The 27,156-nt window shown below is 37.1% G+C and overlaps 1 protein-coding gene across 1 annotated transcript in view; it reads right to left on the bottom strand.

Annotated features, from left to right (window-relative positions):
- The window catches only part of csmd3a (CUB and Sushi multiple domains 3a), a 372,265-nt gene that overhangs the window by 166,511 nt on the left and 178,598 nt on the right, over positions 1–27,156 (bottom strand). Inside the window, exons 25-31 of the mRNA XM_052143551.1 lie at positions 26,442–26,568; positions 23,776–23,978; positions 20,674–20,865; positions 19,964–20,102; positions 16,514–16,701; positions 15,382–15,576; positions 5,093–5,209 (exon numbers count right to left, since the gene is read on the bottom strand). Coding sequence (XP_051999511.1) covers positions 5,093–5,209; positions 15,382–15,576; positions 16,514–16,701; positions 19,964–20,102; positions 20,674–20,865; positions 23,776–23,978; positions 26,442–26,568 — 1,161 coding nt within the window. The remainder of the gene's footprint in view (positions 1–5,092; positions 5,210–15,381; positions 15,577–16,513; positions 16,702–19,963; positions 20,103–20,673; positions 20,866–23,775; positions 23,979–26,441; positions 26,569–27,156) is intronic.

The raw sequence follows: 27,156 nt of genomic DNA, 5'->3' as shown, positions 1-27,156 counted from the left end.
CATACATAATTTTTGGGTGAACTAACCCTTTAAAAACTGGTTTTATAGCACTTTTGAAGGTAACTCTTTCACCCTCTTGAGTACTGAGGTTTGTTACTACCACAGTAACACAGGAATGCACATTATGTATGTTCAACCAGACCGACTGTTTGCAATGCGTTGGCCAAAGTGCCAAGGCCAATGTTTATGGCTTTAGTATTTAGTATGCCCCTGTTTTCCTTTAATGCTGGCATGTACTCCACAAGTTTGTTTAAAACCTAATTATCTGTTTTCCCAGTGTGATTTGAAAGAGCTCCAAAGAGCATCTTGTGTGCTTTAATGGAAGCAAGGAAATCTGACCTTTCGTACAAAGCAGTTAAAATGGAAAATGTCACAAATGTGCTTATTTGATTAGTGACCTTGAAATAGTGCAGAATCTTTATTCTTTATTTTCCATCTAAAATTGTCTTTGTTTTAAGTGTTTAAAAATTGTAAACAATTGTGTTTATTTCATGGTTTAAATGAAGAAGAAACAAATATTACAGATCTCAGACTTTTGGACCCCACAGAACATCAAATTGCAGCTGAAAGTCTTGATCAAATGTGTCTTGTCTCAAGGTTTATTTAGTTTCATTTTAGCCCTCAACCTTTATCAGGTTAGTACAGAGTACAATAAAGTGTCATTTGTGGTGGACCACAGACATGGCACTTACTAACAACAACAAAATAACCAGACGCTGCACTTAAAGAGCTCTCCATTCTTACAGTAATTGTTTGTAAGTGTGAAAGTTGGTTCATGTGAGGCCATCAAAGCATAGATTGATTTATTTATTTGTTCCTGGATGGTTCTGTGTCTTGCTGTGCACATTCAATTCTGCTTCTGCTAAAAGCAGAAATAAATCAAATTCTGCACACATGCATAATATATAAGGTTGTGAGTACAGATACAAATACAGAGCTCTGATGTCAGAATGTGAGTTGATCATGGACACCACAGAGACTCAAGTCCACAACATCTCAGAAGATCAGATCCAGCAGCGATACAGTGCCATCCCTGATTTATTTCAGATGTGCTTGGTAAACATTGCTGTTTTTTTTATTTTAGGAAGCCATTAAAACCGGAGGATTTCTGGAAATCTTGCAGAAATGTACACAAATGCACATTTCATTTGTGACTACTGCGTCTCTTCAATTACAGGAAATGCGTCAGAAATTCTTGAAAATGAAAAGAAAGGACATATTTGATTTTACGACAAAGAATAGCTTCTTCCAGATATTTTTTCAATGTTCTGTTAATTCCTCAAATTCATTGTGGCACATGTATGTTTGGCATAACAGCAGCCTATTCAATACCCTGAGAGGTTGCTTTTTAATAGTTCAGGAGACAAAAAGTTCTTAGTTATGTTATATTGTGATGTTTTGTCACTGGATTTTTCTTCTTAAGTACATTTTGGGGAAAAACATAATAAAAAATAGACCCAAACGAGACAAGTTTTTATATTAAAGTAAGAGTATAGAGCTATAAATGAATGTGGAGCAGATTCTTCCAATTTGGTTTTAGAAGGATTTTATAGAATATACATTTTTATGGTTATATTGAGATGGATTGTTGAGATATCTTCTAAACCTCTAAGGAGACACGTGAGGCAGAAGCCATAGTTTCAATGCAATTAACCATGGTGTTACTACAGTAATATAGTGTTAATATAGCATGTTTGTGCTTACTATGATTTTACAACAAAATACCACGGTGATAATATGTTTACTGTAGTAAAACCATGGTTAATTTTTTTAAGGGAAGTTTAGGGTTAGATTTAGGGGTTGGTGGGACTCTAAATAAACACAATAAACAAACTGCAGTGATATAGTATGTTAGTATTTAATTAGCAGTGCAAATAGTATCTGCCACTATTTGTTCAAAGAGGATGCTTTTTGTTGTTATTTACACAGTGTAAATTAGGGGTGTAATGGTTCTCGGTAAAAAAACGAACCGTATGGTTCGCCAACCACAATTCGGTAAGCATTTGCGGTTCATCTCTAGTTTAATAACACATCTGGATCATACAGTTTGGCGAAGAAAATCAAGCGGCAAATATACATGCACAGTTGTAACCTCGACTAATGCATCTGTATGGCTCTGTAGATGGACACAGAGAGAAGCTGTCCTATTAAATGTTAGTATGTTAAATCAGTTGAAGAACTTTTTATTTATGCAGTCAATTACAACAGTGATGGTCAAATGTTTTTTACAAATCAGGCACTGTTTGCAGACATTGCTCGACGCGAGTGCCGTATACTGGTAATACATCGATATTTCATTAACTATTCACGCTGATATAACCCGAGGATATATAGCACACGGTGTGCACAGAGCCGCAGGTGAGCCCGAAACTGCACAGACACACTCCCCTCCCGTCTTTAAACAGGCACTTGGTGCTAGTTCGGACAGACATGAAACAAGAACTCAAGCACTTGGAGTGTTCATAGCCAAACTTATGTTGCCCTTACTCCATTGATGAATATGTGGGATTTCCGTGTATGATTAAAATACTCGAGATATCCTCAATATGACATCTATAGTGATATAAGTTGAGTTGAGATTGAAATGCACATTATTTTGATGCATGTAGTGTAATAATGCAGCTATTAAGTTAAAATATTAAGTTAGTAATTAGAGATTTAAATTTATTTTTTTGGTAAAGGACTTTTACTATAACAAGGACTATAACAAGGAATGTTGTCACAATGGTTTTCTTAGTAGAAATCATGGTTTTGATTTAATTAACCATGGTTATATGTAGTAATACTGTAGAAGCCATATAGTAATCATGGTTTTACTATAGTAATATTGTAGTAGCCATGACTGAAGTAACAATGACTGCTGTCACCATTGTTAACCTGGCAGAAATCATAGTTTTAATACAATTAACCGTTTTATTACAACAGTAAAACTGTAGTTGCCATATAGTAACCTCGATTTTACTATAGTATTGTAACCATGACAGTAACCATGTTAATTTTGTGGTTACTATGATTTTAGTACAAATAAAATGTTTAAACTATGGTTACTGTAGTAACACCATGGTGATTTGTAGTGAGGGCAAGTCTCTTGAAGTTTCTGTTACTCATCATTGTTCCTATTCCCAAAAAAGCAAATGCCAAGCAAATGAAAGACCGATTTCTCTTACATCATTATTAATGAAGTGTTTCGAAAGAACTATTTAACCCTTGATCATAAAGTGCAATAGTCAGTTACTTGACGTTTATAGGAGTAATAGGAGTGTGGAGGATGCCACTCTTACTGTACAATTTCATATATAAGCATGTAGATGCGGGTAAGACTCATGTCTGTTTATTAGTGTTAGATTTTTCATCAGTTTTTAATACCATCAAACCACATCTTATAGCTGAAAGATTGTTGTCTGAATTTGATATTCGTAAGAGTGGGTTGGATTTTAGATTTTTTGAACAAAAGATCTGAAAGAGTACGAGTTAATGGAGAATATTCCCGGGAATATTACTCCTCACTGGGTTCCCCTCAAGGTTGTATTTTTTTTTTTTTTGGAAGACGCTTTTATCCAAAGCGACTTACAGTGCACTTATTACAGGGACAATCCCCCCGGAGCAACCTGGAGTTAAGTGCCTTGCTCAAGGACACAATGGTGGTGGCTGTGGGGATCAAACCTACAACCTTCTGCCTACCAGCTCATTGCTTTAGCCCACTACGCCACCACCACTCCATGGTATTCTTTCACCATTGTTATTTATTCTGTACACTAATAAGTGTAGACGTCAACATTCAGGTAGTCATATTATTAAATATGCTGATGATACAGTGGTTCTCAGTCTTTTGAAATGGGGTGAAATTGATCATGAACCCATTTTAAATTTTAAAAGGAGAGTTCTTTTTTTGGCGTTTTTAATTCTAAAAATTATAAACAGGACAGAGAGTTATTAGAACAATTTTGTTTCAGTAAAAGCCAGTGGCCCAACGTCCCCAGATTGTTCCGTTCATTTTGCTCCATAGGGATGATTTTGGAAAAAAGCACCTAGCTAGGTACTTCGGGGCTAATATTGAGCTAAACATTAGTATTTATACACAGGATATACATCATTATGCATGATATGTCATTTTGTACCTGAATAAATTTGCTTTGGCACAACAATAAGTAATCAGTAAAATATAAAATTATCCTACTAGCATTTAAATCGCTCCATGGTCTGGTACCGCACTATCTCTGTGAACTACTTCTCACTTATGTCCCGACTTGCTCGCTTCTGTCTTCTAGATCAGGACTCCTCTCTGTCCCAAGATCTCGACTCTCTTGCAGTGTAGCAGCACCCACATTTTGGAACTCACTCTTCGTAGCATCACTTCAAATCACAACTTAAAACATATTTGTTTTCTCATTATTATCTGTCTTGGTTGTTACTATGTATTATTATTTTCTATGACTGTAAAATGTCTAAGTATTATTGTATAATGTCATTAAGGTGAAGCCTCCTTGAGATCTGGAAAGGCACTATATAAATTAAACTTACTATTATTATTATTATTAAACCTCAAATGTTTTTTTAAATAACTTTGGACAGCAAAAAATGAAAAAGTTCTGCATAAAACAAACTTCTCTATATGCTTCTCTACACAGCCAGATAGAAATGATTTATACTTCCAACTTACAAGGTCACATGACAAAAAAGATGTAGAGTTGCCTAGATACAGGGGATGGGTCTACTTACACAGAGGCTCATCTTACCCCACTCTCCCTTACAGTAGGATGGAAACGCTGCTTTATTCACATAATGTTTTTGCAATGCTCCAATTTTGCACACAAATTAAATTAGAAACTTGGATGGAAACATTGCTATTCTGCCTAAAATCTCGTTTTGTGTTCCACAGAAAACAGAAAGTCATACAGGTTAGAAACAACATGATAGCAATAGTGCTTTAGGCAAAAAAAAACTCCATTCACTCTGTCATTGGAGTCAAGGAGAAACAATTAAGTTATTAAAGAGATCTCTTGTGTGGGATTTTTCATTCATACAGGTAGTCTCTAATAAAAAAAAAACATCAGCATTCATTTGTATTCACTTGCATAAAGCGCATTCTTACCGAACTCTCCAGGAACCAAAATCTCATAAACGCAGGTTTGACCTTTGGTGTAGTTGCGAGGGTAGTTTGGGGACAGTATGGTGCCCTCTGACCCCGTTGACCGGCTTCCACATGGAGCTGCAGAACACAACCAAAGGTTAAATTCAGTTTGAATTCATGTTCCAAAACAATCCAAAAGTTCAACTATTTGTAATCAACCATTTTACTGAAACACTTTAAAGTTGAATTTGATAATTTTTTTGTTTTGCAAGTTGATATGCCAGATATTGATTGAACAAACAGGTAGCCCCGGCCTAAACTAAGGCCATTGGTTGAGCCAATGTAGTCGAGACGTGCTGTATGGAACGCTCGAACATACAGAGCAATGTTTTGAAAGCACCATTGATAAACAGTGTTTCCAGTTTCCAGGATATTATACTTTGAATTCCCAACTTATACTGTAGTTATCACTGCATATTACACTGGAATAGAAGAAAGTGTTTTAACAATGTAGATATTTAACAATAAAGGAGGCCCTTCTTTTCTTTTTTTTTTGCAAACATAGCGATTTTCCTTTTTCTTAACCAGAAGGTGGTGCTGTCCCAAATTTGCACAAGTATACTCAGGGCATGGTAGAGATGACATGCACCAAATTTTGTATCAATAGTCCAAAGCTTTGCAAAGATACAGTGGTCCTGTATGCCAAATGAATTGATGCATTACATGAGAACAGTTTGATCTATCAAAATGAATTCACAACTTTGTAACATTTTCTGAAGCCAAATTTGGTGAAGATCCAACGCACAGTCTAAAAACCTCCGAAAATTCCAAATGACACACTTCAGCTTCAACTGAAGGTTCATAAAACTGCAGATAAAGACTGGGAGGAACTTTGTACTTGAACTATGTTAAACAACGTCAACATGAGGTGTAAATCTATATAATGTGGCACTTTATGACAGCTCTAGTGCGAGAGCTAGAGTTATAGTGGGCATTGTTAACAAAGCTCAATCATTTATCCTGTCAAGGGCAGAATTATAGCCCTGACAATAATAATATGCCCTAAAATACAACCTATACAGTCTCTACAAGCTACAGCCTTTGTCTGATATCACTGATTAGATGGCTATTTTAAATATAACTCTACAAAAAATGAAACAATTTAGCATAATGCAAGAGAGATGGGTGAATATTACTGCGGCAGTAGTGTGATAAAAAGCAATCAAGATCTGATAGAGCAGGCAGAAGCTTTTGTTGTATCATATGACTCTATAAAATATATTTTTTCTTTAAAGTGACATTTACAGCATTTGACTTGCACACACGGGAAAACCACAGCGCCAATTGCATTATTGCATTATGCGTTTGTATTACTGCTGATACCACAATTTTCTGTTATGAAATATTAATTTCAGGTTTTGCAAACTAAGTGCTAAGACAGAGTCAATACAATCTCTAAAAGCATTAAATGCTGCTTGCATAGGTCAAACAGAATCAGTATTCGAGACTAATATTACAAGTATTTGTATCTTCACCAGACAAGAACAGTGTTTGCATTGTTCCATTGCAATTTACATATACACCTTGTCTCAACCCAGAAATCACACGCTTTTACATTTCAAAACAATGTATTTTGGTTGCAGTTAGGTAACCTCATAATGCATAAAAAAAACTATTGAAAAATGTAGAATAATAATATTAACAAAAATATAGCTGAAAGCAGAAATTATGTGGCCAAGAACAAACAATAAAAATGTGGAAAAAATTAATTGCCTAAACTCATCCCCAGAGATGCTGTGTATAGTGGTTTAAAAGCCATTAGTAGAATCACTTAAAATGTGAGTAAAATTGCTTACAACTTTTGATCAATAATGCAAAGCATTGTGGAAATACAGCCTAAGATCCATTTTGGCATCTTACCATCAAATTAATTTATGCCTTACATGTGAATGATTTGGCATATTTAAAAGATTTCCAGAATTTTGGTCAACATGATCCTAAAAGTATCTTAACCAAGTTTGGTAAAGATCCAAAGAAAGTAATATTTTTCAGAAAACTTAAAATGTCTGAAAATCTATTCAGATGAAAATTGACAACATGGTGTTGTGCAGTTTACAGATTTGGGTTTCCCAAAAATGATCAGCACCAACCACGCTATAGGAGGAGTAGATGGGGTTGGAGGAGTTGATTTCCCCAAAATGGGGAAAGGAAATGTGGCCGAAAATGCTCAAATTAAAGGTATAGTTTCAATCAGACTCAAGACCATAGGCCAAGATAATCAAACACTATAAGCATTTAGAAATATTTCAATATATTTTGATGTCCCCACACTTCTCAGGTACCTTCAGGGAATGGGACTGATGACACATACCAAGTTTCATCTAGACACGCCACAGGGTTAGTAAAATAAAGCATTTTACATCAGATTTCAAAATGGTCAACAATGGCTGACCCAGAAATATTGGCTATCATCAGAGACTGTTTAACAGAGATGGGATACTTCTATTAAAATGAATGGGAGAAATTGGAATGCCCAATGGTTAACGGATGTAGAAAGGAAGTCCTGCCTTACAGGTAAAAGGCCAATCACCTTTTAATAAGACATCGCCTGTCAGTCAACTCGAGAACGAGCATGCGCATTAGCTGCTGATTTGAAATACAGTATGTTCTTTGATCGTAATCTTGACCAAACTTTTTTGAGATTTTTTGTCATTCCCCATTCAAGTAGATAGGAGCTGCACTGGCATGACTGGAAATAGTTTCCCGGGAGCATTCCAAAGATGGACGCCAGTGGACTGACTGGCTATAAAGACTTTGTTCAATTCTGTATGACCCAAGGAATCTAAAGATAACAGGCTCAAAAACAGTAACTCCCCATCTGTCGCTCACTTCGACATTGTGTCGAGTGAAGCAACACTAAGGGACTTTCTTGAAGGCCTCGGTTACCTCTGAACTTGAGAAAACGGCAATGAGAATTTGGCAGACATACGGACATATGGGGGAGGGACATGCTTCGCTTGATGCTTCACTCGACACAACGTCTCGTTCCCTCCATCAGAGAACAGAGGTTACAACAGTAACCTAGACATTTTTCATATTTCTTTAACAGTAGGTGGCACTGCACAGAAACTGCACAAGTATCCTTCGGGTGTGGTAGAGATGAAACAAGTTTCATATCAATAGTTCAAACAAAGTGTTGCAAAGATACAACCTTCCAATTTGGTGCTTCTAGGTCAAATCCGTTGACGCTTTACACGAGAACGGACTGTTCAATAAAAATTAATTACTTAATTTAGTCAACATGGTCTAAAGAGGATATGAGCTAAATTTGGTGGAGATTCTATGAACAGTCTAGAGGGAGTTTGAAAAATTTAAAATGGCAGAACATCTAGTTAGGCTGAAAACAACAACATGGTTTCATTGGGTAGGTTTTTTTGTAAGCAGCCTAAAAACACCCATAAACAGTATGACGTATTTTTGCTACAAAACAAAACCAGACCAAACTGCAATATTTTTTGGACATTTTGTCTACATTGTACACTGTAATCTGTACTTTTTTTTTCAAACATTTATCAATTGTTTATCAAACGAATGCTTATGACCAAAATGCATATCTATATATTGCTCAGCTCTAATATATAATTGCTTGGGAGAGAAAGCAGTTTTGATTTCCTTTGGAGATGAAATAACAATTCACACTCGGCACACATGTATAAATTCTATATATATGTGTGTGTGTGTGTGTGCTGTGCCGATCATCTCCCAAATGCAAAGGTAAGCCCTAGTGCATACTCTAGTATCTCTTCACACCCCACGGACTGGTTTAACAGGTGTGCGAGCAGTCAGATTCTCCATCAAGCCCTTGCGGTTATGTGTGCAGATGTGACACAGTGCATATAAGGGACCTCTACACAAACGCATCCATTATTAATAAACTCTGTGAAGGTGGAAGAGCTGAGGCCTTGATAAAACCTGTGAAGTGACTGGCAGGAATGTACAGTGTTATGGCCGATGCCTCGTGCTCCATAACAACACAGAGACGAAACCAGCAGACAGGTAATTGGCCGATGGATGTTGGGAAGAATCTAGACTGAGACTAGCGCAATAGAAAATATAGAAAACATGTGTGGCCAGTGTTGGAGAAAAACTTGTCTCAGGTTGCCAGACTTTGGGATAATAGCTTAAAGTCTGGTCCTCACAGCAGCGTATTTTGTCCACAAAAAAACTTATTTAATGCTTGCTCATCTGCAATGTTTTAGTGCAATGGATGGAATATTCAGACAGTCCCTTACGTATGCCAAGCAAGGAAAGCGCATCCGAGTGTTTGCAGGCTTAATTCTGTTGCTACAACAAACGTTTTAAGTCAAATGTTATATGCCCGTATAATATGGTTAAATACTCTTTAACTTAATTGTGCTAATGACATACAGTATTTGTAAGAGAACGCGGGTTGGAGAAACTGAATATCCAACAAATATTCGCTCAGATACAATGATGATAATTGTCAATACAGTCGCAATTACGTGATATAAATTCACAATTACGAGTGTTAATCACGCAATTACGACTTTATATCTCGAAATTGCGACTTTATATAAAACTCACAATTGTAGGATAAAAAGTTGTATTTTTATTACTGACATGAAAAGCGACCAATCTTATTTATTTTTGTTCTTACGTTCGGTTTAAAAGAAAAATCTTTAATAATTTACTCACACTCATAATCTTAAAAAGCTGGCCGACCACCTGAAGCAGGAGAACCGCTGCCAGGGGCGGCGGAGACCCCTTCCGTCCACCAAAAACACGGCGGGGCGTTCTGTCCACCAGGGGCCGGAGGACTGCTTCCGATCCACCCGGGGAGGCGCAGCTGTCATCCACTAGAGGGTGAAGGATTTTTTTTTTCTCTATCTCTCTCTCTCTCTCTCCCCCGCTGTCGCTCCGTGTTGGCCTTTCCCTCTCATTTAATTTTTGTTTGTTGTTGTTTTTCCCTCCCCTTGTCACCCTCCTAGGTCCAAAGAGGTGGGGATGGCCTGCTGGTAGGCGGGGCTGGAAAGGGGGTTGTACGTCATGTCGGGGCTCCCCGGCCTGAAGGAAAGGAGGGAGGAGGGCCGGGCCAGGTCGTGATGATGCACACCCAGCCGTTACAAACAATACCCCATAATGACAACGTGAAAGAAGTTTGTTTGAAATCTTTGCAAATTTATTAAAAATAAAAAATGAAAAAAATCACATGTACATAAGTATTCACAGCCTTTGCTCAATACTTCATTGAAGCACCTTTGTCACCAATTACAGCCTCAAGTTTTTTGGTGTATGATGCTACAGGCTTGGCACACCTATTTTTGGGCAGTTTATCCCATTCTTCTTTGCAGGACCTCTCAAGCTCCATCAGGTTGGATGCACAGCCATTTTCAGATCTCTCCAAAGATGTTCAATCGGGTTCAAGTCTGGACTCTGGCTGGGCCACTCAAGGGCATTCACAGAGTTGTCCCGTAGCCACTCCTTTGTTATCTTGGCTGTGTGCTTAGGGTTGTTGTCCTGTTGGAAGATGAACCTTCGCCCAAGTCTGAGGTCCAGAGCGCTCTGGAGCAGGTTTTCATCAAGGATGTCTCTGTACATTGCTGCATTCATTTTTTCCTCGATCCTGACTAGTCTCCCAGTTCCTGACTGCTGAAAAACATCCCCACAGATGGTATTGGCCAGGTGATGAGCGGTGCCTGGTTTCCTAAAGACATGACGCTTGCCATTCAGGCCAAAGAGATACATTTTTGTTTCATCAGACCAGAGAATTTTGTTTCTCATGGTCTGAGAGTCCTTCAGGTGCCTTTTGGCAAACTCCAGGTGGGCTCTCATGTGCCTTTTACTGAGGAGTGACTTCTGTCTGGCCACTCTACAATACAGGCCTGATTGGTGGAGTGCTGCAGAGATGGTTGTTCTTCCGGAAGGTTGTCCTCTCTCCATAGAGAAATGCAGGAGCTCTGTCAGAGTGACCATCGGGTTCGCCTTCTCCCTGACTAAGGCCCTTCTTCCCCGATCACTCAGTTTGGCCGGGCAGACAGCTCTAGGAAGAGTCCTGGTGCTTCCAAACTCCTTCCATTTACGGATGATGGAGGCCACTGTGCTCGTTGGGACCTTCAATGCTGCAGAGCTTTTTCTGTCCCCTCCCCAGATCTGTGCCTCGATACAATCCTACCTCAGAGGTCTACAGGCAATTCCTTTCATGGCTTGGTTTGTGCTCTGATATGCACTGTAAACTGTGGGACCTTATATAGACAAGTGTATGCCTTTCCAAATCATGTCCAATCAACTGGACTCCAATCAAGTTGTAGAAACTTCTCAAGGATGATCAGAGGAAACAGGATGCACCTGACCTCAATTTTGAGTGTCATGGTAAAGGCTGTGAATACTTATGTACATGTGATTTTTTTAATTTTTAATTTTTATAAAATTTGCAAAGATTTCAAACAAACGTCTTTCACATTGTCATTATGGGGTATTGTTTGTAGAATTTTGAGGAAAATAATGAATGTAATAAATTTTGGAATAAGACTGTAACATTACAAAATATGTAAAAAGTGAAGCGCTGTGAATACTTTCTGGATGCACTGTATGCCTTTAAGGGCAGGTTTATCTGGAATAGCTGATATCACAATAATAGACCATTGTGGAACAAACTCATCCAAACATGCTAGTGGGCGGTTCTTCACCACAAAAAGCTGCAAAGTGAACCAGCCTTTATGCCAGTAGTCAAAATCTGGCTATGGGAGACTGGGGCTAGACCAACAATTAGCGACAGAGTTATATATTGGCCAACCCACTTAATATCTGGCCATTTTGCGATTTATTTGCTCAATATATTTTGAAGCAAGTGTGAAGAGTTCGTAACTCTTTGTATGACTGTAATCTGGCATAATTCCAAGTGAAATGGATTCCCGAACTCTCCATTATCCAATGGTTGTATAAACAGTTAGTTTTGCTCCCACCTCATCCCATTGGTTGAGCCACTGTTGCTATGTAGGGCTGGATGTTGTGCTCAAACAAACTGAAATGTTTTGACAGAGACACTGTTTTTTACATGTTTCAGGGAAAAGCTAACAAATGACTCATAATTGTCTCTGCACATTAAACTAGGATAAGAAAAGTATTTACTTCAAAATTCATTATGCATCTGTCTGATTAGTCAGCGAAATATCAAGACTACATAACTAAATAAAGCAAAACTTTAGTCCTCAGTCACCCTCTCTCAGACCGGCTGGGAAACAAAATATGATGAATATAAGTTCTTTCCATAATATTTTCACTGTCTCCTAGGAGATGTGGGGAGTAATGCTTTGTACCAGCAGCACTGTGAAGATCATTTGCAAAACAGGCGAGAACAATCAGCCATTACTGAATTATTGTAAGTTGTTACCCAGTGCACTGTAAGAAAAGAGCATCGCTTCAAAGGGAATGGCAGCTCATTCCACCTAATGTATTTCAGACACAAGCTCAGACAACGAGGGTTAGCAAGGCCACTCGTACAAAACAAAGAAATCAATAGACTAGCCTGCAGTCCAAATCTGTGCGAAACCACCTCAAGGTTATATTGGGCTGCTTATGCACAACATACATAAACCTTTTCACTTTTTTTCTTTCTTTTTTTTTTTATTATAAACCATCCACTTGTGTCCTTTTTGAAGATGCAAGGCCCTCTTTGTACACTAAATTTCTATTTGCAGAGAGAACAATATTACAAATTCTGAACTATGACAGGCATCTCAGCTTGACATTACAGGACATAAAAAGAGACATGTACTTTATGCAGTCAGATGTTGGTTGTTTTAAATGTCGATAAGACATCCCTTCCTGTCTAATTGGATGCTTTATTAACAGAATACATAAAAATGTTTTTTATTTAGTTCTTTCAAAAGATTTTAATCATCAACAATAACCTTATGATTTGCATTTAAACTGCTAAAAATGTTTTATAATGTGCCATTTTTTTGGTTGTTATTAGCATTTTGTTGAACATGTAAACAATTATCTTTGATAGGTTTTTTTTCTTCACATTTTTACGTCGATACTGTCAAGAAAACATTATAAAAGCATTATAATTTTTTTTTTTTACTTTAAACACAAAAAGCATTACTGGCCTACTGATTAGAATTCAAATCCATAAAAATGCTTTTTTATATATATATATATATATATATATATATATATATATATATATATATATATATATAATGCATTGTAGAAATCATTTTCTATAAATGAGCTTGTATTTTGAGTTGTGCAATTATATTTTTTCCTCTCTAAATTGTTTCTATAACTTGCACCTCTGAATGTAAAGTGTACGTTTACATACATATCTTCTAAAAGTTATCAGCGTTTTGTAATAAAATGTAAACATTCTAATTTGTATTTATTTATTTTTTCTTGTTTTGAAATCAAGATATTTTTTTTTTCTTGCTTTACTGGCCTACTGACTTGCATGTAAACCCCTAAAAAAATATATGTTATTTATTTTTTTTATTTCTTAGTGTTTTGTAAGCTATTTTAATATATACAGTATCTCACAAAAGTGAGTACACCTCTCACATTTTTGACACTTTGGGCCCAATTTGGACATTTTCACTTAGGGGTGTACTCACTTTTGTTGCCAGCGGTTTAGACAGTAATGGCTGTGTGTTGAGTTATTTTGAGGGACAGCACATTTACACTGTTATACAAGCTGTACACTCACTACTTTACATTGTAGCAAAGTGTCATTTCTTCAGTGTTGTCACATGAAACTATGTAATCAAATATTTACAAAAATGTGAGGGGTGTACTTACTTTTGTGAGATACTGTTTATATATATATTTTTTTTTAATTTTTACATTTTGAGATTGTTTGACAAATTAATTTGAATATATACCACTAAAATGTTTTGTATTTGTTTTTATAATGTTTTTATTTTTTTCATGTTCTGACGTCAAGATCATTTTCTTGTATTGTCAGCATATTTGTTTGCATTTAAGCCTCTAAAAAAATTTATATAAAGCTTAGTTTTTTGTGAAGTTTTCAGCAGGGCTCAAGTTGGGGTGGGGAGGTTTTCAAGGGGTTTCCATCTCCCATGTTGAAAAAAACATCAAAACCATTCCTCTTATTAAACTGCCATCCTCCTTAACATGCATTACTTTGAACAATTCATGCTAATAAAATATTTTTATTCTTTAGGTATCATAAATAATAACAGTCTTTAAATAAAGATGATCAGCCAAACAAATGAATATTTCAAAGAGCTGAAAATTAATAAGCATAGATTTAAACATGTCTGGGGTTGCCAGATATCAAGTGTACTCTAACTGAGATTTAAACTTAAGGCCCAGTATAGGCTACTTCATTTTGCCACGTTCCGGATCGGATCACGCTCGGCCAACCACGTTGCATTTCTGAGTACACTTTTCTGACTGTGAACGATTAGGAACGTGTTTGACGCATACACACTACAACTGCTTTGTGACACTCTTTTAGTACAGTCAACAGATAGAAAAATGTGCACAGATAAGGACCTACGGTCAAGCCATGTGGTCGCACTGATTAAGCAATTTGCGTCACACACACTACGCCAAGCAATCCGCAACGCGGACATCCGAAGTACACTTTGGCCTTTACACAGTTTAGAAATATTCTGCCCAGCGTAATGCTTATTTGGCACAATCTGGCAACCATGATTGCGTGAGCTCTCTCTCCATTGGTGCCGGTGTTATTTTTATAGATTATGTGTGGAGCAAATGACAGCTGTCTTTACTATACTACATTATACTATTTACTATAATGCATACAATAAACATATAAAAATACAGGATATTGCGTGGACAAGACAAACCATACACTACTGTAAAAATTTATGTAATTTATATTATATTATATTATGTAATAACTTCTAATGTCAGTATTTGGTATGACAAATCATAACAGTTTTACATAAATTATGTTGGCAAAAATTAAGAAATGATTCTCAATGTAACATTTCTATAGTCAAACTGTGACAAAATATAGAAGCTGGACTATTACACCTGTGTATATGAATTATATGGTAATAACAATACGATCACCACCTCAAAATGCATAATAACCACCTCAAAAATATTTTTTGGCACCTTTTTAGTAGTAGTTTTTGCAATTTTGTTGTACACATTCAAATTTTTCATTTGCAAGCATAACTAGGATAATGTGCATGAACAGAAGCTCATTTTGGGTCCAAGACATGCAGGTATTGGGGCCACAGATATGTTCACCCTATAATCCAGCACAATACAGATGAGAAAGAGAGATAGAGCACCTTGGCAGCTGGGCAGCGCTCTGTTCCACTCGGGTCTGTTGGTGCCGCCCATGACACAGGTGAGACTAGAGTAACCCTGGAGCTGGTAGCCCGGATCACAGTGGAAGGTCACAGTAGATCCCAGCTTATAGTCTGCACCCAGCCGAGTGCCATTCATCACACTGCCCGGGTCAAAGCACGCCTCACGCAGTTTAGCTATAGGACAGAAATACAAGACATATGGCATATGACAAAGCAGTGGAAGATGAAAAGATTTCGAGGTATAAAACGAGTCAATCGCAACCTTTAAAAATTTTCAGTTTACAGTAAAATGTCTTGAAATAGAGACAAGCTCAGCCAAAAATATAAATTCAGCCATTGTTTGTGCAACCTTATTTTGTTCAAGGCTATGTGCCTTTCTTCTTCTGAGGAACACAAAAGGAGTTGTTTTCAAGAATATCCCATCCACTCTTTCAGACATTAAAAGTGAGACTGTCAAGCCCCAAAATGTCACCATATGTGCATATGACTCATGCACTATATTTCAAGTCTTTTGAAGCTAAACCAAGCTGTTCGAGTTACAGACCAAAATTTAAGTAATGTTTCTAAAACATCGTTTTGAAAACGTATTTGCACTTTCACATATTCAAACACGACGAATTGTGATTTGGCAAAACTGATGTCTTATGATATTTCAGAGCTACGATGGAAAGGAAACTTGTAAGTAAATCTTTAATTTCCATTGTATGGCTTTAGAAGACTTTGAATAAAATGTACGAGTCATATGAACTAGTTTTATAATACTTTATTGGTAGTTTTTGATGCTCAACAGCACCAGTCCCCATTTACTTTTACTGTATGGAACAAAGCAGTGTCAATATTGTGCCATCTCATTTTATGTTCAATGGAATAAAGAAAGTCATAGCAGTTTGTAATGACATGAGGGTGATAAAATAATCACAAAATATTCATTTGTATCTGAACTATTCCTTTAAGTTAAAGGGCCAGTACCCCAGGAGTAACTTGGGGTTAAGTGCTTTGCTCAAGAGTGCAGAGCTGGTATTCAAGGATCAATTTCATAACTGACCTTTTGTAGAGTCAAACCAGCAAGCACTAGACTGAACCAGCCCACCTGAAACAAAAGAGCACTTACCTTTGTATTCCAGATGGAAGCCTGTATAGCTCACGGAGCCGTCACTGCGGAAGGCAACATGCATGATGTTGGAGCTGCTTTCCACCTTCTCTGGCAACTTGCTGTCTTGAAAAGTACCAATCAGGTGACTGTTGCTGTGAGGCCCATCATAAATGTACAGGAAGTCATAGTTGGGCTCAATACTAAAACTGCGATGAGAAAAAGACACAAAGTTTCAAAAAGTGACCATGTCTTTCAAGCTCCAAAAATGCACAAAATAACCATAAAAGTTGTTGATACGTTGATACGACACTATATTCCAAGTCTTCTGAAGGCATACAATACATTTCTTTGCAAATCTAATTTGCTTATATTCAAATAAGGTGCGCAAAGTCTCTTCCAATACCAGATGGTATTGGTTCTCATTTTAAATATGCAGATGTTTAAGCAAATTAGATGAAAGATTATCAGTGAATAATGACATAGATTTACAGTACATCAAAAAGTCTGTTCTTTACACAGTCATATGTGCTACTTTAAAAAAAAAAAAATGTTTTGTCATTTTTCACAATGTTTTGAATCCATTCACACTGTTTTTCCATTGTTTTTATACAGTATGTTAACATGCACTAGACGGATGTCTTTGACCGCTGCACCGCGTCTCACTGTTCTTTCAGCACAACGTATTTTAGACGCTGTGTCAGGAAAAATAAATGTCTAGATAGCTTGAGACACCAGCATTCTGTTCCATTCACTGCTCCATTATATTCACATTCACTAACATAACACTCCAGTGGTAAAATATATGTCTTCAGAGGCGATATGTTAATTGTGGGTGAGAAACAGATCAATATTTACATTTTTGTCATAAATTCTCCTCCTTGCCTGTAGGTGGCGATACGCACAAAGAATGCAAATCGCCACCTACTGGACAAGGAGGAGAATTTATGGAAAGAAGACATATATTTTACCACTGGAGTCTTATGGATTACTTTTATGCTGCCTTAATATGCATTTTGGGGTTTAATTTCTTTTGTACACATTCACTTGCATTGTATGTACCTACAGAGCTGAAATGTTCTAAAAATCCTTGTTTGTATTCAGCAGAAGAAAGAAAGTCATTCACATCTGGGATGGTATGAGTGTTAGTAAATGATGAGAGAATTTTAATTTTGAGGTGAACTATCCCTTTAAGACTTGGTATATTAAATATAATATACACATAAAAAGTGATGGCCATGAAACAGGAAATGAAAACAAGTTGCAGCCCGTAGAAAACATGAAAATGTATCAAGTGCATGTTGACAACATCAAAGCTCCATCCAGTTTTCACTATGTGCATGGCAGAGACCGTTAAATCATCCTGTAATCATCTTAAAAGACATTTAGGGTCATCGTAAGCAGAAGATATCTTTTAAAGAGGCTTTTTTCTGTATGTTTTCAGGTGGGGGAAAGGCATTATGCAGCAGAACTTCAGATGCCTGAAGTGGCCAACATCACTCGCAGATGTGGGTGTAGAAATGCACGTAAATGGCCCAGCAATACGTCTGGAAAATGTGGCCAGAAAATGCTGCACTTCACATTAAGTACTGCGATGAGAGTAGAAGGCTGTTTTAATGTCATTATGAAGATTTGCCCATTGTCCTGATACTGCAAAGTTAATGCACCAACAATTAATTTAAAACAGTTTTATAAATACTGTATAATGTTTCTTGAATTTTTAACCCTCAGGCCTCTTAGAGATAATCTATCTAGCTTTATTGCATTCCCAATAATCATAGTTAAAAAAATAACCCATTTCCGGCTACAAAGTCATATGCTAATCTCAAATAAAAAATATTTTTGTCCAAATATCACAGCCTGACATCAACATAACAATTTACAATCTAAGATGGAACGAGTTATGGGTTAGTGACAATTTTCTGGATCTATTCAAAAGTGCAAGTGCAGTTCATGTAGACAGTGACTTAAACGTTGTGGGTTCCACTCTCAAAGGACACCCATGATGTATAAAAAAAGGTAAATGTAAAACTAACAAATGTGAATACGCATCTTAATTTTTTAATCTCTGAATTAAAAATGATTTACATTTTTAAGGGATTAAGGCATAACACTTTTGGTTACACTTTACAGCAAGCCAATCATTGGCATACAGTTCACAGCAATCCATTTCGCAAGTGAATTTGTCAATCAGTTGGAGATTTATTATGAGGGCTTGTTTAAGGACCCGTCAATTTACACCTGCGTCAGACATGCTTGTGTAGCGTCTCGGGTGTGTTGCATCATAAACATACATTTTTAGGTCACTATGTCAAGTTAAATATAGTTTAATACTTAGAACACATCTTGAGATTCCTTAGTTCGAATTTGTGCTCCATCAAGTGTGTTGAACGCAAGCAAGAATGTAACGTGTTTTCTTCACTGTATAAACTGCGAGTTGCTCATACAGCTGATATTTAAATTACTGCCCTCTGGAGTAAACAGGTGGTACTACAAGCTTGCATTTCTCAGGAATCTTCCTTATTACGGTCCGGGCATTGCAAATAATTGCGTACATTTTTTAACGTGTTATTTTTTATAAAATTAATCGCACTTAATTAACGTGTTAAATCGACAGCCCTAATATATATATATATATATATATTTTTTTTTTTCTCCGCCATTGTTTTATCACCAACATGCATGTGACAAGATGTGTCAAGAAAGTCATAAAACAGGGAAATAAATTACAGAGAGGACCCTGTAGACCTCATGTTTCAAGGTCAATACATTTTTTTAAAAAAATTATCATATTTTGATGTTTTAATTACATGACAGAATGCAAGCTTAGTTTAAGTTGTTAAATGAGAAAACTTAAATATATTTGGGATTTAAAAATGTATGATTTTTGCCCCAAAAAATTATTTACCTTGAAAAGTATGTTTAAAAAACATATATTGAAAATAATGATTCAAATGTGCACATTTTGTTTGCAGTTGTGTAAGGAAAATATTTAATTTCAACATCGATTTCTATAAAGATTTTGAAAGGCCTATGAAACATGCAACATGACTGCAAATAATATTAATAATGTGGCACATAAACTAAATGTTTCCTTTTAATCATCTCCAACATTCACGTTTCACATTGGCCTTTGTAAAGTAAAGTTGTGTCAGTCCTTAAATAAAGTACTCTGGCAGTACCATGATGTATAAGATGATAATACTTTGATATATACCATGATATTGCATGACTAACACATTTGTGTTCCACTTTATTTACATTTTACTAGTACTTCAAATAATACCATAGTATTACCATCACAGTAGTGTCCAACACTGGCTCTATCATACTACCATATCAAACAAACTTGGAAATAGCATGGTAGTTCTTGTAAGTGTGTATTTAGACATGTTAAACGTGTATCTTCTAACAGTATTTTCAGAAAAAACACCTTTCATCTTTAACAAAAGACCACAGAGAAGATCTTACCTGATAAATGCCAAGGAGATGACGTAATCAGGGTGAACTGTGATGAACCAATCACAGTCTTTGCTGTGCGGGTAAGGGTGGGGAAAGTTTGGGGAGAGAATGAATCCAGATGAGCCTGTAATGTTTCCACCACAAGGAGCTGGAAAAGAGCAATACATTTTCTGTTGTGAGTAGTGGTCAACCAATATGGGCTTTTCAGTTACAGTATATCTTATAGCAGGTTGCATAACAGGCAAAAATGCAGCATGATTGGAAATGATTCCCCAATAAAATATTCTGCTCACAACTATATTTGTTTTCTTTAAACCTTATGTCAAATTTAATCTCAGGCACGCCCTTCACTGACACTTTTGTCCAATTGGTTAACAAGTACACTAACTTTTGAAAATAAAAAAACTTGATAAGGGGCAAAATTGTTTTGCTGACCCCATGTACCCATAAAATATATGTAGTTTCCAACAAGCATTAATCATAGGGCATTCTTCACCTAAAAGTACCCCAGTTTCACATAACCCCGGAGTTTAAGCTCTGACAGGCACCTGATCAGCTAATTCCATCAAATAGAGGTATTATTACAGGCTTTTTATAAAGGGTGAAAGTCATTTTGGGGAATCATTTAAAACATTTCTTCAGTGCTGACAGGTGTGAAATGAAGAGCTGCTCATATTTCACAGGTCTCGGTTGGCATTGCTGTGAATTGAAAATCTCACCGATACAGGTAGGTGGACTGGGCTGCCAGTAGAATCTATTGTCCACCTGAATGCAGGTTATCCACGGTTCGCCTTGCAGGTCGTAGCCCGGATCACATGCAAAGGTCACCGTGTCACCCGGTTCCTTCCCCTCCCCGCTGCGACTGCCGTTCATGGGCGTCCCGGGATCCCGGCAGGCGGTCGCCACAGAACCTGTAAAAGAGGGAGCCATGACTGACTGTGCTCACTTTTCACTTACCAGGATATCACAGCAGGAGATACCGTTTCCTGCTCTGAACTGAGATTGCGTGGACTCGGTCCTGTACAATGATTCACTAGGTTCTCTAACAACTCTTTCTAAGAAGAAAATGATCTAACACGGGTGTGGAATAAGTCTTGGAGTAATAGCAGTCTAGTTTGGATGAAATATCGCTTGTTAATGGATGCTTTGTATGGCTGGGAAATTTTGCTACAACATTATATACAGCTTGACATTTTATAAGCCTTTTTGATTCTGTATATATTTTGATATTCATTTATTGGCTCTCTGAAATGGTTTAAAGGGTGATTTCTTTTTCACCTAACACTATTTTTGCTACTGAAGTTTAAAGCAGAGATACTATCAAGCATCTTAACGCTGAATGCTATTAGGGGGTGTTTTCGTTAGTCACCACACAAAGTTTAATTGTTCATGGTTGCCGAGCAACGGCATAACTTGCCGAATTAACATAAAATCCAACCGATGTGTGGGTGTGACAGGGCGGAGGGCGGGGCCGGGTGGTGTTTCTGCACACCCGGTCCCTTATCAGGCTAATCAAGCCTCCGAGAGGGATAAAGGCCGATGTTACAGAGAGAGATCGTTTACGGGCAGCTGACCGTCAGTGTGTGTGTGCCTTTTGTTTAAGTTTTTCATTAAACTATTATTTATATTGTCAAGCCGGTTCTCACCTCCTCCTTGCCCTTCTAAATACATTTACACTGGTGCAGAAGACCTGGGAAGGAGGAGGGATACGCCGTAGTAGAGTTCTCGCCACTACCATCCACCCCAATGGAGGAACCCGGCCGCCTGGAAGCGGAGGAACGGGCGCCGACCGCGAGGGGAGGAGGCTCTCCTAATTGACCGCCTGGAGCGGTAAGGGCCGCTGCAGGGGGCAGAGGAGTCCCCTACCAACCGCTGAAATGCGACAGTGAGTGGGGAGGGGCTCGCTGCCGACCGCCTGTAGCGGGAGAACCACTACCGGGGGCGGGGGAGACCCCCTTTTGTTCCCTGAGAACACGGCGGGGCGTTCTATCCGCCAGGGGCTGGAGGACTGCCTCCAATCAGAGAATCAGCGAGTAAGTGTTTTTTTCTTTCATCTCTGTCTCTCTCTCTCAATTCCGCTCCGCGTTGGCCTTTTCCCTCTCTTTTAAATTTTACAGTGTTTTTTGGGGGGGTACTACACTGTTACAGGAAGTACCCCCCTATTTTAATTATTTCTGTTTCCCTTCCCCTGTGGCCTCCCATATTCAGGAAGGCGGGGATACCCTGCCTTAGGGCACACCCTCCCCCAGGGAAAGGGGGGGGGGGGTGTACGTCATGCCAGGGCCTCCCTGGCCTGAGAGAACGAGGGAGGAATGTGACATCGCAGAGGGTGGGGTCACATCAGGCTAATCAAGCCTCCGAGAGGGATAAAGGCAGACTGCGAATGGTGGTTTTATATATATATATATATATATAAAGATCCATTTTCCTCGCCACGGAAGCCGTAAAGTGTTGGGTGCCCTTTATTTTATATGTACACATTTTCTCCTGTTTATTGGTTTAGTTAGTTAGAAAGATAAGAACTCTATATTTTTGTATAATTTACCATTTGAGAGGCTATTTAGTTGTTAATGGTATAAGTAGTTGTTGTTTTGTTTATTATTTTGGCCTTGCCCGACACTGAAGTCAAATTGCTTCCTATTTTGTATTTATGGTCTCGAGACACCAAGTAAAAACTGCCAAAACGAGCAATCCAGAGAAGAGCAACAACCATTTAAGTGTTAATCGGTGTAAAAATGAATTTCAGGCTCAACTTTTGCCATTGTTGACTGTCATAACAACTCAGAATAATTAATGGTATCAACATAACTAACCTTGGACCATCACATCATGTCATTTACACACTCAGGTCAGGCACTGTCTATAAAATTGGTCATCTTGACGTAGTGAATTATTTAGTTTAGGTCAGTGTCATGGGAAGATCAGATCATTGTACTGGCTTGGATCTTTGAATCTTGATCAGCAAAATAAACGAATCTTTATTCAAGTCATTTCGTTCCTTTGTCACGTGACATCCATCAAGGCTCTACATGAAACAGAATTGATTAGATAATCTCCCGGCTGGGTCTTTGTATCTGAGTCTTTCATTAATTTGTAAAGTGACCACTACCAGGCTCAGCATAGAAGACAAACGAATCGTTCATAAATGACAATTACTGGTCATTCATTCATTTTTCTCTTTACAGCTTACTGTTCATTGTGTTGCAGTTGTTTGTATCATGAGCAATACATGTCAAAGTGACAATAAATTATATTTTAAAATCATTCACTGTCATGATGAATTATTTCCATGTAATTTATGCAGAAAGTGTTTACAGGATGTGTTCGACCAAGTGTAAAATTAAAGTAAAATGGTCTTAGATTACTATATTGATTTGGGTCTACAGCTCAAAACAAGGACATTAGAAGGACATAAATCATACAACAAGGGGATGCATCATGATGGAAAAATAAATGACAGTTTAAAAATCAATTCAATATTCAAATAACTAATATAGAGATTTTCTCATAGCTTTTGTAGTCTATGATATTTCCTGATGAACAGGTGAAAGTTGTAATTCCATCATAAACAGTTAAAGACTGGGCTTGAATTTAAGGCATCTTGCTTTATGAATGCCATTTTCCCCATCACACAGATAAAGTTGAAACTATGAACTAATGCTTTTCTTTTTACCAGATTCAGTGTTATGGAAAAGAATATTCACAAAGTTATAAATAAATAGCTAAAATTTGTAAGGGCAAACCCTACCACCAACCGCTAACTGGAGCTGTGGACTATGAAACTGAATATTGTGTTCTGGTTTTAAAAGAAAGACACTCACTTGAAAAGTCAATAGCAAATCCAGACTTGCTGATGTAGAAATCCGTCTCAAACTGGATGGTGACCACGTTAAGAGTGCTGTGAATGCCGTCAGGTAACAGTGAACCGCTCACTTCCTTCAGGGCCATCTCGTTCTCGGGATGTCCATCCCAGACTTTCAGGATGTCATGAGATGCTTCTGTATCAAACGCCAAGAACTGAAGACTGAAAGACCAAAAACATGCTATTAGCTGTACTTCTAAGGTCCACTTAAGTCATATGAATTACATTTATAGAGCATTTATGTGCTTTTTTGGACCTTCACATTTCTGGTCACCGTTCACTTGCATTTTATGGACCCACAGAGCTGAAATATTCTTCTAAAACTCTTCTTTTGTGATTAGCAGAAGAAAGAAAGTCATACATATCTGACATGGCATGAGGGTGAGTAAATGATGAGAGAAATTTAATTTTTGGGTGAACTATCACTTTAAGATCAGATTGAAATGATCAGGGAACTTGTTAAAAATAAACTTCAGCTATTTGTTTCTTATGTAGGGATTCTTTAGAAGGAACAGTAGTACAAGGTTTGACAGACTTACCCACATTTTACACTTATCATTATAATTAGTTATTCTATTATAGCATCTATCCTTCTTCCATTATCTCCATCTATCCATTACTTTACTGTGACTGATTGGACCAAGTTTCTAAACACTGAATAGACATTGTTGATCTGTAATTATGGCCGATGTGTCATAAACATGCCTAAAAGTTACAATTTGTTTTTCGAAGAGCATTGAACTTTTATTTTAAAAGATCATGGACAATTTGATTCCTCTTGGTATGATCTCTTTAAAAACACCAAGATGTGTGTTACCCAAGAGCTCACTGATTTAAAAAACTAAACCAATATACAATCATTTCTAAAGCGGACCTTTGAAGCTAATCAAATAAGGATTAAAGCAGCATATGACATCATAAACGCACTGTAAAACAAATTCAGGTTAACGAACTCAATCAAAAGTTTATGTCATTTTAATATTTGATAACTATCTTTTGAAATTTGAGATTTATTTAGGTAATTTTATCAAACAGGATGAAAGGTTTTTGAGTGAGACATAACAACTAACTGCACAAAACATCACAGAATGTATCAGTTCTATTGCTAACACTTATGGATGCTTGTGCTTTTGTTTTCCAACCAAAATGAGGTCACTTTCTGCGGATAATTTGATTAGGAAACTGGCTTTTGTTATTTAAAAGGATATTACCACAGTCTAACAGGATGGAAAGTGATCATGTGGACACTGGAACAAAATTATACATCGATCATCAATTTAAACAATGATCCCATAAAACATGCTTTATTTGAAACATTTTGATTGGAGAAGCAAAAAGCAAAGAAACACCTGGAATATGTTTTAATACATTTCCAGTAAGTAGTGTTAGAGGTTAGTGCATAGCGCCTATTGACATGGAAAAAATAGTACCATCCGCTCAAATCAAAATAGTGAAAGTGTTTAAAATTCTCCTTTATGTTCAGTTAATTGTGATATTGTGATAATTGTGATCTTGTGATATTATGGCTTTGCTATCTGTAATACATAATTTTCTTTCATTTAAACAACATGGTGCTGACCACAGCGGAGTTTGTCTTTGGGAGAAAGTTTAACAAAACTACATTTGGTAAGAAACCTAATTAAGTTTTTAAATTGAAACCTGTTTGAGGCAAAAGATTAGAGTCTCTAGTTTCATCCGATATGCCATTTTGAAAATGTAAATGATTTAATGCGAAATGCCATACTGATAAACACAATGTACACTAATGCGTACTCTAGCACACTTTTTCCTTAGAAATCCTATATTTACAGTGCATTATCACATTGAGAATCAATGGGTTCATCCAAAAGCTGAAAAACCTTGCTTTCAGAGGCTTTAAATAGAGATAGGATGAAAATATGGTGCATTTGAAACTGTTCTAAGACCAGCGCAGACAGACAGCATACTGTAGGTTGAGCCATTCACTAAATAGGGAGCAAGGGAGCAAAGGATAATCCTATTGATTTTTATGCTGCTAAGTGAATTCAAATCCAAACATCCTTTCAAAAGTGTATGTTCAGGCTATGGTTGATGTCTGAACCAATCAACATCTTTGGCATACATGGGACAATGGTAATCAGTACATAATAGATACAGAATTTATAATATATAATTTTATTTTAAACATGTTTGGCCATGATTGGATGATTCTGGCCATTACTTTAATCCAAGCTAATTATGCCAATTTCTGATGGAATGTCTGTAACATCTCAAAAACATGAATAACCAACACTGCAGGAAATATACTAAACAATTAGATAAAACAAAAATCTGACTTTCTACCACTTGGTATTATTTAACATTTCACAACTTAATGTAGTCCCACTGTCCACATATTTTTTTTATCATCAAGTTTTAGGGAAACTATTTGCTGTAGATTTTTTTTTCATGCTTATTAAGTGCTACTAAAAATCAAAATGAGTTACAAATCAAAAAGGAGGGAAATGGAAAACGCACACAGCAGTGAAGATCGGGTTTCAGGAGGTTAAGACAAATATGATGGGAACACCTAAATGTACAGCATAGTGGGAATGACCCAGCTGCATTTCCATACAGCGACTCTTCTCAAGTTTAATATTGAGTCACCTGACAGTGTTGCCAGAGTCCACCTTGATGGTCCAGGTGCAACGCAGGTTGTTGTCATAGGGAAACGGGTATCCAGGAGACAGTATCCGTCCTGATGATTCACCTTTAAAACTTCCCCCACACTCCGCTACAATACATCAAAAACAGAGTTATTGCGCTGTCAACTCCCACCCACGATGATGATGTATTCACTGCCTGTGTTCTTTGTCTCATTAATGATCAGCTCTGTGGAGACTCAGGATGTGTCTCATCTCGATCCCTAGCTCCCTATGTCATGAATCATTACATCATGATCACAAATTCAGGCACTAGCAAGGATGCTAATCTACTAAACATTGGGACACAGGTGTTATCAATAATGAAAACTAAAATGAATATATACCTTTAAAAAAATTTACAAGCTGCCATCTTTAAAAAAGAAAACGAAAGAAAAACTAAGACTAAATTAAAACTAACTAAATTCAAATTCAAAACTATAACAACCAGGACACAGATGACAGAGAATTACCTGTGATTACCACAATTATGACGTTCAGCATTAAAGTGCAGCATAATATTTATCAACAACATCGCTGTAAAACATGCCATTGTGCATCTTTGTTGAAGACATTAAAAAGTACAGTGCTATTTTAAAAAACATACATGAAAATACAAATAAAAAGGAGCAAATTTTTAATCTGCTAACTTCTAGTCATGTTTATTGTGCACTCACATC

The sequence above is a fragment of the Xyrauchen texanus genome, chromosome 15 (genome assembly GCF_025860055.1).
Source record: "Xyrauchen texanus isolate HMW12.3.18 chromosome 15, RBS_HiC_50CHRs, whole genome shotgun sequence".
NCBI lineage: Eukaryota > Metazoa > Chordata > Actinopteri > Cypriniformes > Catostomidae > Xyrauchen > Xyrauchen texanus.
This window is presented reverse-complemented; position numbering and strand designations above follow the sequence as displayed.